This window comes from Pipra filicauda, unplaced genomic scaffold, assembly GCF_003945595.2.
Source record: "Pipra filicauda isolate LSUMZ 115617 unplaced genomic scaffold, ASM394559v2 scaffold73_size2923735_pilon, whole genome shotgun sequence".
NCBI classification, from domain to species: domain Eukaryota; kingdom Metazoa; phylum Chordata; class Aves; order Passeriformes; family Pipridae; genus Pipra; species Pipra filicauda.
The window spans coordinates 2,468,071-2,485,868 of record NW_024104909.1 but is presented as its reverse complement, the minus strand read 5'-3'; the positions used below and the strand labels follow the sequence as shown (position 1 = coordinate 2,485,868).

The 17,798-nt window shown below is 38.9% G+C and overlaps 1 protein-coding gene across 33 annotated transcripts in view; it reads right to left on the bottom strand.

Annotated features, from left to right (window-relative positions):
* Window positions 1-17,798, bottom strand: part of RBFOX1 (RNA binding fox-1 homolog 1) — a 1,156,483-nt gene that overhangs the window by 110,926 nt on the left and 1,027,759 nt on the right. For all 33 annotated transcript variants that reach the window (XM_027750818.2, XM_027750820.2, XM_027750821.2 and 30 more), the window contains one exon: window positions 16,692-16,934. In XM_027750818.2, the coding sequence (XP_027606619.1) occupies window positions 16,692-16,934 (243 nt within the window). The remainder of the gene's footprint in view (window positions 1-16,691; window positions 16,935-17,798) is intronic.

Below are 17,798 nucleotides of genomic sequence, written 5' to 3'. Positions count from 1 at the left end.
AGTAAATGCTCACTTTGTGATTTTAGCACTGAATTTCTTTCCCCTCAAAGTTAATTTGCATTACTGCTTTACAGAATTTATACCACTTTTGTTTCCTTTATGCATTATTGCTTACTTTATCTCACGGAAACTTATTAATACAGAGCAGGCACAAAACTCCCTGACTATTACTTGATTTTATTACTTACTTTGAGCACACAGACAACACCTGACATGCTTTTGAGAAATTATATTAGTCAAAAAGCAGTTTTTATCAGTTTCAGTCAGGGAGCGTTTACGAACAGATGAGAGCCCCTCTTTTCTTTTTTTTTTCTTTTACAAAGAGAAATAAATATGAGAAGATAAGCAAAAGTACACAGTGGAGATGCTCTGGCTTTACATTCTTGTGCTACAGAATAAATTCAACATGAAGATTTTTATAACCACCAGCATTCATACTGAAAGGTACTAATGCATCATTATGATCTAGCAGGTTGCTCGCTGTGTTTTACAGCCTTTCACACTACATTAACCTTTTGTACCTCAAGTATTTATGACCTCATAAGTAAGTATTTATCAAACTGAAAGCTCATATACAGCACTGTATTTTAGCTATCATTTTTTAGGAACATTTGTAATTTCTTTTTGCCTGGGTTTAAAATCACTTCGCTTTACAGTCCGTATTTTTAGCAAAAACATTAATGCAAAGTAAAACTGTTTTCCCACTACCCATGAAAATGGCTAGACACAAAACTACCAAATGCCTTAAATATGGTCTCATGCCAGTGAGGAGAAACGTTCCCATGCAAATTTTATTCTAAAATAAAACAAGAATGTGTTAGGAACACCAAATATAGCTGTTATGCTTTCTGCAATATTCAACAGCGTATCAGAGCAAAACAACACAGATAAATACTGGTACAAGGACCTTGCATTTACTGAAGTCATAGATTCTCCACCCACATATCCTCTGTATTTAACAAAAAATCCACACAAAACACAGTAATTCAGGCATTTGCACAGCCAGACTTGAGAAAAAAAAGCCCCCAGTTGATAAATTTATTGTACAAACATTACACAATAAAATACAGTATTGGTTGCAGGTATTTTTCCCAGCAACTCACTATGAAATCAGAGGTATTAAAACCTACCATGAGCAAGACCAGATTGTAAGTTCACAAACATTTTTGTAACATGTGTGACTAACAAACACCACTGCACAAGCTGAGCAGAGAGAAACAATCCCTGTCCAAACCTGTCAGGTCCTTGCTCTCTATCAGGTGTGGGAGACAGGGTAAGGCAGTATCCTCCTATCCACAGGCACTTGAGCAATGCCAAAACCACATGGAAAAATGCCACAGAAAGGGAGAAAGGGTCTCTGCTGCTCAGTCACCATCTTCTGCACACTTAAGCAGGGACAATGGTTTAAAAAACAAGAATTCAGTGTCAGCCTCTGAGGGGTTTCTGCCCACTGGTAATCACCCTAGATACAGATTACCATTGGCCTTGCCTGCTGCATTTATTACAGGGAAAAAAAAAAGAAAAAAAACCCAACCATAGATAACCTTGCTGCAGATGGAATAGATTAAGGAGTTGCTGAAGTGTCCTTCTCCAACAAGATGCTGCCACTCTCCCTCCCAGTCATGCTTCTTGTCCATATTGTGATCTCCTGCCACCCTTCTGGCAGCTTTCTCAGACTTTACAGTGCAGGTTTTAAACTCAGCAACTCACTAAGTCGAAAGCCCAGTTTCCAGTCTCCTCTCTTGACAGCCCCAAATCCCTGTATTTGTGAAGCTAAATAACACAGCAAAATACTTTCATATTTGCTACGGGAATTCCAGACCCTTCCCACCCGACCTTTGCCATGATCCTACAGCATCATGATCCCCGTATCACTTCATGCCCCATCTGTGACTCCCCAACCCCATTCCTCTGTGAAAGAGAGCTGAAAACCAGGCCAAAGCAAAGGAGTAGATACATCTTGTCATTGTGTGTGGTATGATCTCCTCACATATCCCAAGGAGGGGCGTGGATGAAAGAAGAGATGGTAACTTCACATTGTCTGCACAGTCTGTCTGAAAGTTAAACCAGGCTGCAGAGTTTTGCCTTTTTCTAAAAAATACAACATAAATTTCCTAAGTAACAGAATATCTTGCCAACATTTTTTTCTTATTCATGCACCTGAAACGCAGCATTCACACAAATCAAGCTTAGACTGTGATCTATTCAATGCTCAGTGCTCCAAAAGCATCAGTTCAAAATGAAATTCAGCAATAGCGATCTGTTATTATGGGGAAAAGACTATCTCTCAGTCTAGACACTTGGGCTCAGGAAAGGCAGCTTCTGCAATCTATTTTGTCACAGATTTGCCTCTGGCAGGTTATTTAAACTACTTGTACTCTAGTTCCTCCTCAAGAAAAGTGAAAAAGACAATAATTGTAATTCAGCAAAATCTCACAAAACGGTCACGAGGATGAAATAAATCTTTTCATGAGATGCTTGGAGGGGATCATTCAACAAGAAAGAAATAATCATGCTAGATTAGATCAGTAGAAACACATTCAGAACTATCTCAGCCTCATAGCCCACTCCCAAATCTAAAGAACTCTTGAACATAAAGAAATACTTTTACCATTTGAGCTCACAAGCTTGTCAGCTCTCTATTGCTAATTGTTTTGTCCTTCCCTGTAAGAGGGGTAGGAAATGCAATTCAACTTCTCTCATATAAGGAATCATCAACTCAAAATTATGTCAGAAATTTTAGAGAAAACAAAGGGTTGCCTTACATTCCAAACCAGACCAGAGCAGCCCTGTAATGCACCAACAGATCTCCTCATGCTCTGACAAGCTGCTGGTGGCACAAACCCTGAGTCCCTGAGCTGCACCAAGGCACGCACACATTCTGGGCCTAAGGCAGCAGCACGGGGTGTCATACATCCTCCTTCAGTCCCTGTGACATCTGTGTGAGGGGACAGCCACGGCAAGATTTCAGAACGTTGGTTACATCTCTGTGACAGGACAATTCATCAGCACCAACAGGGCAACGCTGAACCCCCGGGTTATGCTCCTGCAGCCTTGGGTGCTTTGTGTGTTTCCCACCTTTACTATAGAAGTGGACAGTGAATTAGGATAAGAACAAGGATAAGACTGAAGCAAACAAAGTTAAAAAATTTCTTTAAGCCCTCACAGCACTCAAAGCTCTTTCTCTCAATGATAAAATTGGCCTAAATATGCACTAGGGTATGATTTTCACAGGTCTTATCAGAAGAAAGTCAAGGTGCAAATGTCAGAGCAACGAATTTATCACCTGGGCACTATTCAAATTACCTAAGAGCCCAACTGCAGAAGATGTAAATAGCTTTTGGCATGAAATATCTACTCTTACTGAAAACTGCTGAGCAAGCATCACACTTGTTGCTGCATTTCATCGGTAGGACAAGGTGTCACAAAGCAACCCCAAGTGATCAGTGCTTTCAACTGCATCTCATGGATTTGCTAGTTAATTCCCATTTCTTCACCCAAAAAGTATGCTCAAGAACAATCCCTTGCATTAAATGCAGTCTGTTGGAGGGGCAACAAATGCACAAACTGACCACCAGCCAGCCTCCTTCCTCTTTTTTTTTAGTCCCAGCATCAAGAAAACACACCATGGGGCACACAGCTTTCCAGAAGGAAATTTGTATAATGCTCATTATACATACATTGCAAACCAGATTCAGGTCTAGTCTAAACTCAAATGATTAATCTGATACCCAAGGAATGACAATGCTATACATGCAGTAACCTTCCTATGAATGTCTTAAGCACTAAGGAGTAACTCTAAACTGAACCAAAACATATCCTTTTACTTGCAATAAAGGCAAAGTACCATTCTTCATGGAAGAAAATGGATAGATAGATGAAAATATAAAACTTAAGTATTCAGCAATAAGAGCCCACTTTTCCTCCCACTGAAGGCAAAAGGCTTAAAAGCACAGGGCAGTAAGTTCAATCTAAATAAAAAGTGCTACTCCTAAATGATGGCTCCTAGCTGGTTCTAAACTTAGCAGCCTAAGTGATCAGTATCTGAAATATGTCAAATCAATAATCCAATTAATTAGAAAGCTACTCAAATGCAAGGCAATACATTCTGAGTGTTTAGGTTAAAAAAACTGGAGGTACTGAGACTAGACTCAGCTTGCTACCTGAAAAGATTGTCTATAGAGAGATTAAACAGCTGATGGTAGTAAAAAGCAATTTTATATAGTGGGTGGCCAGGGCATATATGACAGGGAGGGCCAACATATTTCTCAGTCAGAAAAGTGACATAAAAAATGACTCATTTTTCCTGAAGACAAGACTTGCTACACTTGCATCATTAGGATTAATAACATTGTTTGTATCATCTGGCACACAGTGAGTATATGTTACATTTTTAGGCATGCAATAGTCTATTCAGGAAACCTAACTTTGAAGAATCTCAGACAAATATCTCAAGTCCTCAAATTGCAATAAAATTTCCAGGCAGACAAATTAGATGCACTGGGCTAAAGTGGACCCTGGAAGCCTGAGATATAGCAGGTTTGTTGTCCTAAAAGTATGTATTTGGAAAAGAAAGAACAAAAAAAATATAACAAAAAAAACCAGACACAACACACAAAAAACACACAAAGAACACACAGACACAACACACAAAAAACACAACAAACAAAACAAGAAAGTAAAAAAAAACCTACACGTGTTGAAAACAGAAGGAAAGCACCTCTTGATGTACAATAATAATAAAATGATAAAAAAGCTGGCTCTTTCCATTAGAAAGTACAGAACAGAATCAGTGATTCTCAGGCTGGTACCTTTGGTTGACCATGTTTTGTCTATAAAACACATTAAATTCTTTGCAAAGTTGACTTTGCTGCACATGCAAAAAGAGAAGCACCACGGGAAATGGTTGCAAGTTTCTTTTGTGAGGGGAGAGAGACATAAAAGGGCTGGATGTGCAACGCTCTCAACCCAGTGGGGTAAAAAAGAAAAGAGGGAGCCTGGCTCAGAAATGAGAGCAAGTTCTAAAACTGGAAATGCTTGCTGGAGATGGGAAGGAGCCAACAGCAACATTTTGTGCTGGTGTGAAAGTGCTTTTATTGCAGGCGTGAGCCGTTTCACAAGTACAGCTCCTGCCAGCCGGGATGGGAACTGCAGCGATTCCACCCCGAGGGAGCCTGCGGTGTTCCAAGGCTTCCCAACACCTGGGCTCAAACACACCCAGCCAGCAGCCCTGCACAAACTCAGGACCCCACCAGGCAGGTATCTGTTCCTGAAACATTTAATAGCTTCATAAGCAGCTCTGTCCAATTCCTGTGAAGAGCAGTACACAACCCTTTCAGTGTAAGTGCTTGCAAGACTTATCTCTGAGTTTAAAACAGTATTTTGTGGCTAAATGACTGTGCACCGTGGTACAAATTTACTGGCATATAATATCACCTGCTCATGAGTATCAAACAATGGTCATGCACTAGAAGTTAGTCAATGTCTACCTTACAAACATGTTTACTCCTCCAATTACACTAATTGCAGGGTATTTGAAGCTCAACTCTTTAACGGATTACTACAAAAATAAAAGTTTTTCCATTTGCTAAAATCTATTTCTAATCTGATTTTAGTTTCTCTTTTACGTCCTCAACTTTTCAATACCATCTAATATTTGCCTAAATTTGTTTTCCTACAAGTATGTATTTGGAAAAGGAAAAAAAAAAAAAACATAACAAGAAAATGAAAAACCACACCCGTGTTGAAAACAGAAGCATCTCTTGATGCACAATAATAACAAAATGATAAAAGAGTTGGATCTTTCCATTAGAAAGCACAGAATCAGTGATTCAGATGATGGTACATCATCTTTTGATAGTGCAAAAAAAAAAAAAATGAAACCCAGAATACATTCTGTATTAAAAAGATGTCAAAAGTTACATTAATATATAAACAACAAAGCTCCTCTATTTCTGCTGCTCCGGGTTGGGACAGTTTTGCCACCTGTCCCTGTCAGATTTTTTTTTTTTAAAAAGAAGCTTATGTATGAGAACAAGGAAATATAAATATTCAGAGGTGAAAATTGGCATCAGTTTCTCTAAATTTGGCAACACTGTAATTGAAAACTATGTAAGAAAGGAAAAAAAGGGAGGGGAATGTGTTCACAAGAAACCATATTTCTCAGCACAACTAAAGTATGTCCATATCCCTAAAACTAAAAGAATAAGGACTCTAAGGAAATAGGCAACAGAACTGCTACATTTTCAAGTCAATGCACAAGTTAAAAGCAAATTTCTCTGGCCTAAATCATGAATTTTTCCTCCATATAACTGAAAAAAAACAGAGAATCTCTTTTTTTAATATCTTATTTCTTTAAGATTAATACTTCCAAATATTTTTAAATAAATTGACATTTTATAACTACATTTTTGGCAATAAATCTCTTTTAAAAAAGCAGCAATAATATTTTTTGTAATACAAACATATTAAAAAAATCAATCACATCCTTACGAAAAGCAAAATTAGGTGTCCCAGCCTTATTATAATTTAAAAATAGCAAATTTACATGGTTTCCATTCAGTTTTGTAGACGTCTTTTATATCCTTCATGTTCTTATAACCCAAAAGATCTTTTTTTAACTGAAGTTGCCGCTGGAGAAGCTTCATCTGCAAACATTAATTAGCACAGACAGACTCGGAGCTTTCTTTGGGTAGCTGGGTGATCATGCCTGCAATATGTTGCAGTGTTGGTACACATATTGTTTTCAAATCAAATATTTAGATGCTATTCTGGAACAGCTGGAACTTATGCGAGTTCTTATGAAATTAAACAGTTGAACATCTTTTGACGCATTTTTTTATAACAGCAACAAAAAAAAAAAAACACAGGCATAGAAAAGACTTTATGACTGTAAGCATGTTTTCTTCTCCTGATTGAATCAGAAGGCATTCTGCTGCCTTTTTTTTTCCTCCCTTTTATAAATCAGAGAATAAAAGAAAAGTATTTAAATTATAATCCAAAGCAAAAAAAAAAAAAAATAAAAAAGCACAGCAAGAGAAATCCTCCAATTCTTCCTTCTGAAGGGATGAGGAAGCTGGGAGGCAATGCCAGTCTCATTACAGAGCCTGAAATCAGTTCATTTATAGAGGCTGAGACATCCTCAATAGCAAGCATCTGTTCCTCTCTTCCATGGAGGGAGTTTCCTGCTCTCCATCTCCCCTACCTGGAGGTGTTGTTAGACCTGGAGGCAGAGGTTGGGGAGAAGCTGCCACACAGGTGCTCTTTTATCTCCTCTTTCTCACAGGTTTTTCCAGACCCGATGGCTGTGGCTGGGAAGGAGCTGGGGAGTCCTGACACATCCTCCTGCTATTTGCAGGTGGATGGTAAAAGGACACCTTGGAGTTTGTGTTCTGGGGTGAGACTCCACAGATCAGTGGCAACTGTTTCAGTGGGCAAGATTTCAAGAGGCCTCTGCTGGAAAAGCAAATGCAAAAAGCCCTTTTATAAGCAGGAATAGTAGAAGACTTGAGGGGTCTCAAAAACTGTTGGGAAGTTTTTCTAAATCAAAAAAAAAGGCAGCAAAATATGCTGATACTTCAACACAACTGTGGGGGTATTAGCTGAAAAAGCATCTGGCAAGTTGCAGCAATTTAGATGCAAAAATAGCAGAGAATTCATGTATGTTCTTCACATCAGCTATATATTCCTTTCCACGTTCTCTCCAAGCCACATTAAAATCAGTGGTAGCTGGCTTTGTAACTCCTAGGAGGGGGGAGGAAATTAAAGGAAACTACTAGAGAGTAGTGGAATGAGCAAAAACTGGAAAGAAACAAAGTAGAGACAATGCAGGTGTATTGAAAGAAAACATAAGAAGAAAACAGGAAAGAATATAAGTAAGGAATAGTGTCGTAGAGATGAAAAGAAAGACAACTAAAATGCACACAAAGATTAAAAGCAAGCAAAAAGGCTGCAAAAGGAGAGGAAGTTTTTGCATATATGTAATTATTTTAAATTTGTATATAAACCCCTCTCAAAATATCAAGAAATACTTACACTCTATCCCTGCAGAGCCAACAAAGTAACTTACTGTCTGTCTTTAATCACACAGGTAAAAAGTAAGCGGGGGAAGTGAGAGAGCTCGTGAGTGGCTGTGTGGGGCTTGGTTACAGACTTATCCCTTCTTCTGGAATTTCTCCAATTCATTAATAAATTATTGGCCATCTAATATCTAGATCTGTGCAATTTAAAACAACCAACCAATTCTTTCTGCATATCACAGAAAGACCAAATACAGCACGAGGTGCACACTGGACTATTAGAGTTCAGTCTAATTGTTTTTCTGGCAAAGCCTGAAAAGAAGAACTTCTAACCCTTTCCTGAAAGCATATCCAGTGAATGAGAAAATTGTCCTCTGTCTGCTTCTGCCTGCAACGTCTATCCCACCCTGTCAAGTCACTGGTAGACCATAAAGCAGCTTCAGACTTCCAGATGGATTCACCTGCTGGCAGATTTAGCCAAGACAGAGCAGCACGTCTCGTTACTGTCTTTCTAAAAGTGATAGATAGCAAAGTTAAATGTCTGAATCGAGCTGCTCGTTCACACTGACCCTAGAAGGGAGATATGGTAAGCAAGCCACACATGAGTTACGGTTAATTAAAGTAATTCTGTGGGTAGCAGGGTGTGGGGAAAACTGAAGAAACAGCTGTGTGGGACAGGAACGGAAACTTGAGAGTATAAACACGATTAAAAAAAATATTTTCAGGGTTGGGGGGTAATAACCCACTAAGCCATCCTTAGTTAAGACCCACTCTCATGCAGGAGAGTAAGTTTATCTTCCAGGCACAGACTGTTATGTGAACAGAAATTCAGTCATGATTTAAGGAAGAAGAGAGGATGCCTTTCTGAATGATTTTCATGGCTTTTCACTACAAACCTTGCCAGTTTTCTACCTGTGCTACAGGTAGACCATTCTGAGCTCTCTAATAGAGAGCAAGTTTCTTGCAAACAAGATCTTAAGGATGTTGCTGATTTACCAAGAAGTTACAAGCAGTTTGTGCTCAGGCCTTACACAAGGTACCCCAGGCAATACACAAGTTCATATTGGAATTACAAAGAGTTGGTGAGTGGAGGAATCGACAACTTCTGATAAAGTTGCAAGCCATTAACTATTATTTGCATGCCAATTACAAGAGAATGGAAAACATCATTAGTCTTACCTAACCTAACACAACCACTCATGCATTTAGTGAAAATGAGAGCTAATTTTCACCAAAAAAAATCCCCCCCCTCCCAAGGATCAATGTTAATTACTGTGTTGAAATGGGGAGCAAAGATGCAGAAGGTCAAATATAAAGTTGTAATTAGCTATTTCATCATAACGAGATCCCCTTTGAAATTTATGCTCAGTGTATTCAGCAAAATGTGTAACAAATGTTTTTCTCAATAGATCAGAACCCAAAGCACAGCCAAAGCATTTGGATACCGTGGCTACTTAGACTGCACAGGAAGAAGAAAAAGTCAATAATGTAACACTTAAAAGAATTGGTATGGAGGAGTAAAGAGCCCAAGAGACAACACAAAATACAAGAAAACTCAAAGAAACAGTATTGTCTCAGCTCTTTCAGGGACAAGCAGGAAGAACATCTTAAATTGTTTAATTGGTCAATTAAACTTGGCAGATCAGAAAATAATTGGTAATGTTTTCTAGAAGAAACTTTCCAAGTTGGAGTAACATGTCTCTGGTTGACAATGTGATTGAAAATACCTCTGCAATGTTTTGTGTTTCAGACCTGCCTTAGAGTTGGCTGGAATTACCTGCTGAAGTGGTCTAAGAACTGTTAATCTGCCCTACAGTGAACATTCAGAAGGGTAATCAATGGCATTCAGCTAATTTATTTGAGCAAACATGACTAAAGATGACAGAGCATAATTGCATTCTTTATCCTTGGTTGGTGGGGTTTTGTTGGACTGGGGGAGGACCTTCAGCTTTATCACTTCACCAGTTTCAAGCATGCAAAAATCAGGAAAGGAAGTTTATATCAAAATAAATACATAAGAAAGAAAACTGAACAAGACAAAAAAACCCAGAATTAACCAGAATTATAATTTTATAATTACAATTTTTCTGTCTTCTGTTTCAATGTCACACTTGCAATCCTTTCTTGCTATGAGAATCAAAAAGAAAAAGAAGCTGAGGTGATACCTAAATCTTAAAGATCAGATACAGAGACCTCAGGAGAACCCCAGATACTGTGATCTGCAGTTGTCTGCCAGGGTAACTGCTGTCCTCACACCCACTCACAGCATCAAAAAGCCTCAGTTTAACTCAACACCACAAGAAAAAAAGGGTGGTTATCTTCTTACCAGGCAAAACAGCGAGGTATACAAACAGACACTTTATAAACAGCACCACAGAAAACAGCCACTTTCAGGTTCTGGGTATCCTTGAGGAGAATCTATTTTTGAGGTTGCACTGACACACACAGAGGCTGAAGTGAGCAATATGTTCCTGCTATTCCTTAGCACAAGCAAAGGGACACACGTGGGACACAGTCACAAAGTTGACACACGGGTCTCTCTCAGCAAGGAAGCCTCTCAGCAGCAATAATGCCTATGATCACAAGTCATTACTGTGCCTCCCCACACCAGCACAGCATTATGTTCTCTATTTGGGATGTCAGTTTTGATCTCTTCACTATGGAGTAGGAGCTGGACCAGGTTCCTTGCTTCTGCAGCTCTGAAGCACTCAGGGTCTTGAAATGAGCTCCCTGAAATGTTTTCTTCAAGTAGCAGTTGGGACCAAATACAATAGGTGGTATGAATGAGACAGCACACCACGCTGGCACAATAGCCTGCACCAGCAGGGTATGATTTAGATGAATAAACACTGCTCTAAGAGTTGTCAAAGCATTAGCAACTATCTGCCATCCTGGTGGCAAACATCTATAGACAAAAGATGGAACTGAAATAAGAGTAAAAACTGGGTCATTGATACCAGTTGGGAACAAAAATATCCATGGGGAAATGTGATTTGAAAGGCTCTGTGGTGAAAAGTTCCTAATTCTTCTGCAGGGGGAGCAGAGGCCTCAGAGTGGCACTATTTAGAGAGAGGACTGGTGTGGTTATCTGTCCTGAAACTGCTCTGCTGCCTGCCAGCCAGAACTACACTCAGAAGCGACCAAATCACTCCTTCCCAAGCCACCAGAGGCAGTTCCAGGTGCACCATGAAAACCTCCCAGACAAGAGCAGAACATTCAGAGACAGGGAGAACAGCAGCTGAGCTCAGCAGCACTGAGAAGTGTCCCGCCCACCATGCAGACACTTGGCACTTTGGGCTTCAAAGTTCACCTCCAGGCTAACGAGCACAACCACAGCTACACCATGAGCCAGCAAATTGCAGAGAACTCAGTTTTAAACATCTCTACTTCAGTGCCACGCTGCTGTAGGAACAGCTGATGGACACCTGTAAACCTAGTAGGATACAGCCCATTGTTTAATATGGAAGAGAATTTCAGCAAACTAATGTATCCCACACCCCCAGGAGATGGGGAGACCATGAATAAAATAGTAGGAGAGAAAGAGGATATGAACTAAGGGAGAAAAGAAAGAAGGGGAGAAAAAAAAAATCACTTATACCAATAACTTACATAAAGAATAGAGCAGGAAAAAGGGCTAATAAAAACTAGAAATATGCTGCAGAAAACTGTAGCAATAACCTACCCACCTGCAGGCTTAGCAATGCACTAAAGCACTTCACTATAAATGCTTCCTACTCTCAGATTTCTTACCCAAATTAAAGAGGGCATCAGCAAAATTGTTACCAGGAAAAAAAAAACACCCACAAAAAACCTCAACAAACACCCAAAGGCAGGTTGTATATGTTTCACTTCTCCAAAACAAGCAAGCTCGACATGGTACATAATTTTGCAGTCCAGAGCCTTCACAAATCCTTAGATGAAGAAATGGCCTTTGCAACATGACTTAAAACCTCACAAACCCGGACAAATTAACACCAAGAAAACATTAAACTTACGGACCATTAGATGTCAAAGAATATACAATGTTTCAAGGTAAAGCAGGGCAGCTGGAACAACAGACATCCTATCTATTATATGAATTATTTCCACCTTGATTCTGAACCACGTCGGACAGGAAAGCACCGTGCACTGATCCCCAACACTCCTCCAGGTCAAAGCTGCCTTTTCCCCTCAACAGCTCCTGGCCGAGCACACATCCCATCAAGGTTGTTCAGCTTCCCAAGTCCAAAGAACAAACACAGTGACCTCAAGTTTTCTCTTATGCCAAAGCAGAACTACGTTTAGAGCAGCACATTTTTTATACACACACGTAAAACAAAGAGCATTTTCGCAAACTTGGTTTTTGCCACACCACAGCATTTACTTCCATTATTAGTATAACCCTCTTAGAATAGGAAACAGTAGAGAAACATTCACTTTACTATTACCTGCTCCCTTACACATGCCCAGCTAATGCCCTTTTTATTTACATGCACAGCTCCTGCTGACATTAACAGAAGTTGGGCATGAAAAACCACAGGCAAAAATCGAATGTTTCATTCTCTGAACTATTTATATACAACAGGTTTGCATCTCTGTCTGTTCACAGGTAAAAGGTGATTTCCTATTTCATGAACTGATCAAATATCTTAAAGTACTTTATTACATGTAACTATTTAATGTAACACTCAAAACCACTCCACAAAATCATTAGACATGTTAATTTTAGCATATCTTTGTAACACGCTCATCATTGATCCATCCTCTTAGGAAGGAGCCATTTATTATTTTTATTGATGCCTAAAAGCATGTTTGATGCTACACAACTCCAAAATTCTACCAGCACTTAAGTAACCCAGTGCTGGATGATTATTGATTATGCATATACTCGGACACATTTCTTCCTTGGTCAAAGTTAAACAAACGTATGGATCTAAAAAGATGAAAACCATATTGTTCAGAGAAGACTAAAAGTAACTTCTGACAGTATTTTATTACCTACAGATGATTTTATATTATTTCAGCTAAATCATCCTGTCTTTAATCACTTACTACCCATTTCCTGTACTTTTTCTCCTGTTCCACAGCATCAAAATACAGAGTTAGCCATCCCTACACATAAAATCTAAGCACCTCTTGTGTTGAGTAGCTTACCCTAACAGAATACAGTGCCACACTATTTTATCAAAATAATAGATTAAAGTATTTTAATTGGGAAATACACTTTTTAGAAGTATAAGAGCACATCCAAGAGCATGTGAAGTGTTTTTGAACATGAATTACAAGAGCACTGTGCAAAAAAATTGCAAACCCATAATAAATCAGATGATTGGAATCTTGTTCAGTTTGCAGCAACTGGGAATACTGGTGGTTCCTACTGGCCCAGGATCACACCCTGTGTTGCAGTTAAGGATTCAAAAGAACCTTTTTATTTTTATTATTTCTATCTTTACTGGGGTTTAGGCTGCATAAGACCCAGTGATAGCTCTGGCTGCAGTGTGGGATTCTTTCAGACAAGAAGAGAGAAACTGGGACATACAGACAAAGCCAGGGCCATGTTTCACCTCAGCATGGATTCAGTCCTTCATGGAGGAAGTTAAGTGACTCCTGGTATTAATTCTACAAATTAGATAATTAGACTGCAGTTTGTTAGGTTCACATTTCAAAAGCTTAAGATCCATTTTTAGTGGTATATCCAGCCTCACATGGACATAAAATTGCACTCGAGTAAGAAAATTCAAAAACTGGTCTTGCCTCCAGCAGCCTGTCTGATCTACATTAATCACAACAGTTTTCTTCTTGTGAATGACTGGTCAATTGATTATTCTTCTTTTAAATGCATGTAATAAACAGTTTACTGAAAGGAAACTAAGTAGAAACATTGGAACCTACCAAACAACTGCCACTACGTCCCCATATCAATTCCACTTAAAACTCTTTGAGTGGAAATCAACTATTCTCAAAGTTAGCAGGAACTGGAAAGAAACATAATTTTTCTCCTTCAACAATAAAGACCACATGGAGTTACAGTATGGACACAGTGCTATTGAAGCTCTATTTCACAATAAAAACTTGTATTATTAAACCTACAGAGAGATGTACACAGCTGGACGCTCATAACATCACAAATCTGCCTGGGATCCATCTGCATATACCTATTTATAATGTCCCCACAGTTTGCCAAGTGCCATGGCTAGAATCCCAGCAAAAAGGATTTTAAATCTAGGTCCCCCTCATTAAATTTTGCAAACAATATTTGACTGTAAGTTTGTAAAACTAACTGGTGAGCAACGTGTTAAATGTCAGTGCAGCTCCACGGAGATACACACACGTCCTGTAAACCTCTCTTTTCATTGTGTTGTTCTCGAGGGAGAGCATCCACAACTTTCAATATAACATTGCAGTTTGGAAAGAAATATCTTTTTAAAAACCAAACCAAACTAAAACTTTCTCAAATACACCCTAAAGTCAAAAGGAAGGAAATCTAATTCCTTATAAACAGCATGGGAGCTACTTTGAAATGTTCCATCTGTTCCTCCTGTAAGAAAGGAAACAGGAATGCAAGAAAAGGATCCATAATAAAAAGAGCAAATACTATATTCCCTGAATACAACAGGTTAGTGGAATTCAAGTGTTACCTTTCAGAGAATGGAAATTCAAGGGGAAACAGAAGGGAAAAGGTGTCTGACAGGTAAAATACAAGTTGGATACTAGGAAAGCAAAAAGAAAATAAGAACAGACAGCAAAGAGCACAAAATCAAATAACAATAAAGCCTATTAGCATATCAGAAACTGGAAACTTTGCAGGAAATCATTGGATTTGCTAGCTGGGATTGAATAGAGCACTTGAAGAAGATAAGGGCATTGCAGACAATCCAAACTACATCTTTTCACCAGCCTTTGCTATGGAAAATGCTGGGGAAACACATTCCTGACTTCTCTGATAAAGTGACTGACTCTTCTTCAAACTGAAAAATCAAAACAGGGTGAGGAAACACAATCAATTGAAAGCAATAAATGATGAGGGATGAGCTCCTGTCCCAGTGCCATCGATGGGTCTTTTACCATTGATTTTAGCACTGTCGCTATTTCACTTCGGATCTGAACAGCAACAGTTTCAAAACATGAAAAGGCATCCGAGTGGACTGTTCAGGGTGCAGCAGTGGTCAAAAATACAAGGAAAACTGTAGAACATAAAAAGGATGAGACAGGGACAGCAGGAAAGACTATCTTTTCAGTCAATATCCAATCTCTTCTGGAGTATCTATTCAGCTTGGGATTCCTGTTCTAAATCAACGATGGTGGTATTTGACGAGAGTTTGACAACAACCAAAAATGATGATGGAAGAAAATTTTAAAAGATGGGAAAAATCCCTGGAATTTAACTTAGTAAAGAGATGTATAAGAGGGGACTGTAGAGTTGCAAAGAATGCTATGAGATATAAGTTAATAAGAGGCTCCTGAATTTAAGCTTTCTCATATTATTAGAGCAAAGGGCCACTCAGGGCAATAAAAGGTTACCAGGTCAAAACTAAAAGGACCAAAACATTTTACTGCACAAACCAAAAAAACGTGTAATTAATTCACAAGGACATATCCACAGTAATAGCAAGGAGTATTCTTCTATGATTTTCTTTCTCATTCATACCCATATAAAGAAATTAGTGGTATGGCAATAAACATAAATTTTCAGAACAACTCCTTTAAGGGAACGTGTTTTCCCTTTCCTCTTGCCCTGATGCATGGAACCTTTTAGGCTGGATATGTGCCAGGGGAGGAAGGGGAGGTCAGATGAGGCATGGAGCATGGCTGGGGCATGGATGAGGACAGTTAGGAAAGATGCTTGGAGCACATGCTCCAGCTGCCTGTCCTGTGCTCGATCCTACACAGGTAACACAGGTGGTTGATGGCTCAGAAATCCGCCAGCTGTTGGCACTGGATATATTGTGTCCCACTCTAGAATTAAGACAGAAGCACTAAACTATCAGTGTGTGAAATCTGTGACTTAAATTACAAGGTAGAGCCATCCAAGGAGTCTCTTGCATAATTCATGACACTTCAGAACTTTATATATAAATCAAACGGGAGGAAAGTCGATCATTTCTGCTCTGTTGAGCACGGACCCACACACAGCTCGGGTAATGGCTGCACAAACAAGCTCTCTAGAAAATACAGTATTACAGACATGTTCTTCACAATACTCATTCACACGGTGATTTTAGTGCAATGTCATTCCATGAACACTTTTATTAAAAACTACTTGCAAGTGTCAAAAGCACAGAGGCCATTAAAAATAACCAAATGAGTCTAGTTTGTTTTTTTTTTGTTGTTTTCTTTTCCCTTGCAAATGAATGCCTACAAACACTCATTTGCATATTTCCATATTGGACTTAATTAAACTTTATGATATGATTCATGGGCTGGCTATTAATCATTTTGTCTAATACTGCTGAAAAAGAAACCACAGATTCTACAAAGCTCTGACACTTCATGAGAGGCTCCAAACCCAGTGAAAATACATTCTCCATGTTCAAGGATAAACTTTGACAAGACTTTTAACCTTAACATGGTGACTAATCCTAACACAAATGAAGTGTAAAAGCATTAAGTGTAACGGAAAACAATAAAAATCATTGACAAAAACATATGTAACTTGAAACAAAGTGCTTGAAAAGAGCTGTAACCTTGACTTACTGTGGCTGTGCCGGAGACAGTTTGTGCATTTGTGTCAGCTGCACTCTGTTCAGAGTGTGTCTGAGCAGGAGGGTACATGTTTAACGTGTGCTCTGGAACAGTGGTTTGGCCTGTGTAGTCTGGAGCTGGATGCGGATGTGGGGCTGTGTATTCTGCAGGGATACCATTCTGAGGTGGAGCGAACTGGGCTGAGGCATAAGGCTGTGCCATTGTGTCAGGAGGTGCTGTAGCTTCCTGATTACCCTGTAAAAAAAAAAAAAATCAAAGGGAAAGAAAAGGGAGAAGAAACGTGGCGTGAGATTAGATAAGCGAAGGTCCCGCACAGGTAACACGGAGCGATGACAGTTCTGCTAAGATTGCTGGCCTGAAAAGGGCACAAGGGCTGTTTCTTAAGGAGAATATTTCTTATCTGAACTAAATGCATTTTGCTAAACCTATTAAATAATATTCTAATTAGACAAACAAGTCTGCTGTTCACTGGATAGTTGTAGATGATTCTTTAACCGGGAAAGGTCAGTGGAATCTGCCTGAATTAATGCTTCGACTCGGACAGGGAAGAGGGACAAAGCCACTTTATTCCAAAGGCTACTGAGCACAACTGCCAGTACAGAGCTCTGCTCAGATTAGCTCACTGTCTGTGATCCACTCTGACTTACCATTTGCAGAACACAATATATGCAACCTGACACACAGGGCAGGATTTGGGTTGTGCACTGAAAATACTTATATGAACTAATGCTCTGAGATATTCAGAATACTCTGAGGAACTCTGTAGAGAGCAACTGCATGCCACAAATGCAAAATAATAATGAGACCCAGTCAAAATATTAAAAATTTGAATCTAAACATGTTTCAGTTCAAAATCTTAAAGAAATATTCAATTCAAATAAAAGAAAAATTCAATGCTGCAGACTGTCAAAAGAAATAGATTTAAGAACTGTAAAGGTTTTAAATTTGTAGACAATAGTATTTTATTTGCATATCACAATAAGCCTATACAATTAAAAACAAATCTTCTCATCTCTTTATGGATAGATCCATCTTTCTGTTTGATATGATAAAGAATAGCCAAGCATGTTAATTAGTCAATTAGAAAACTTCTGACTA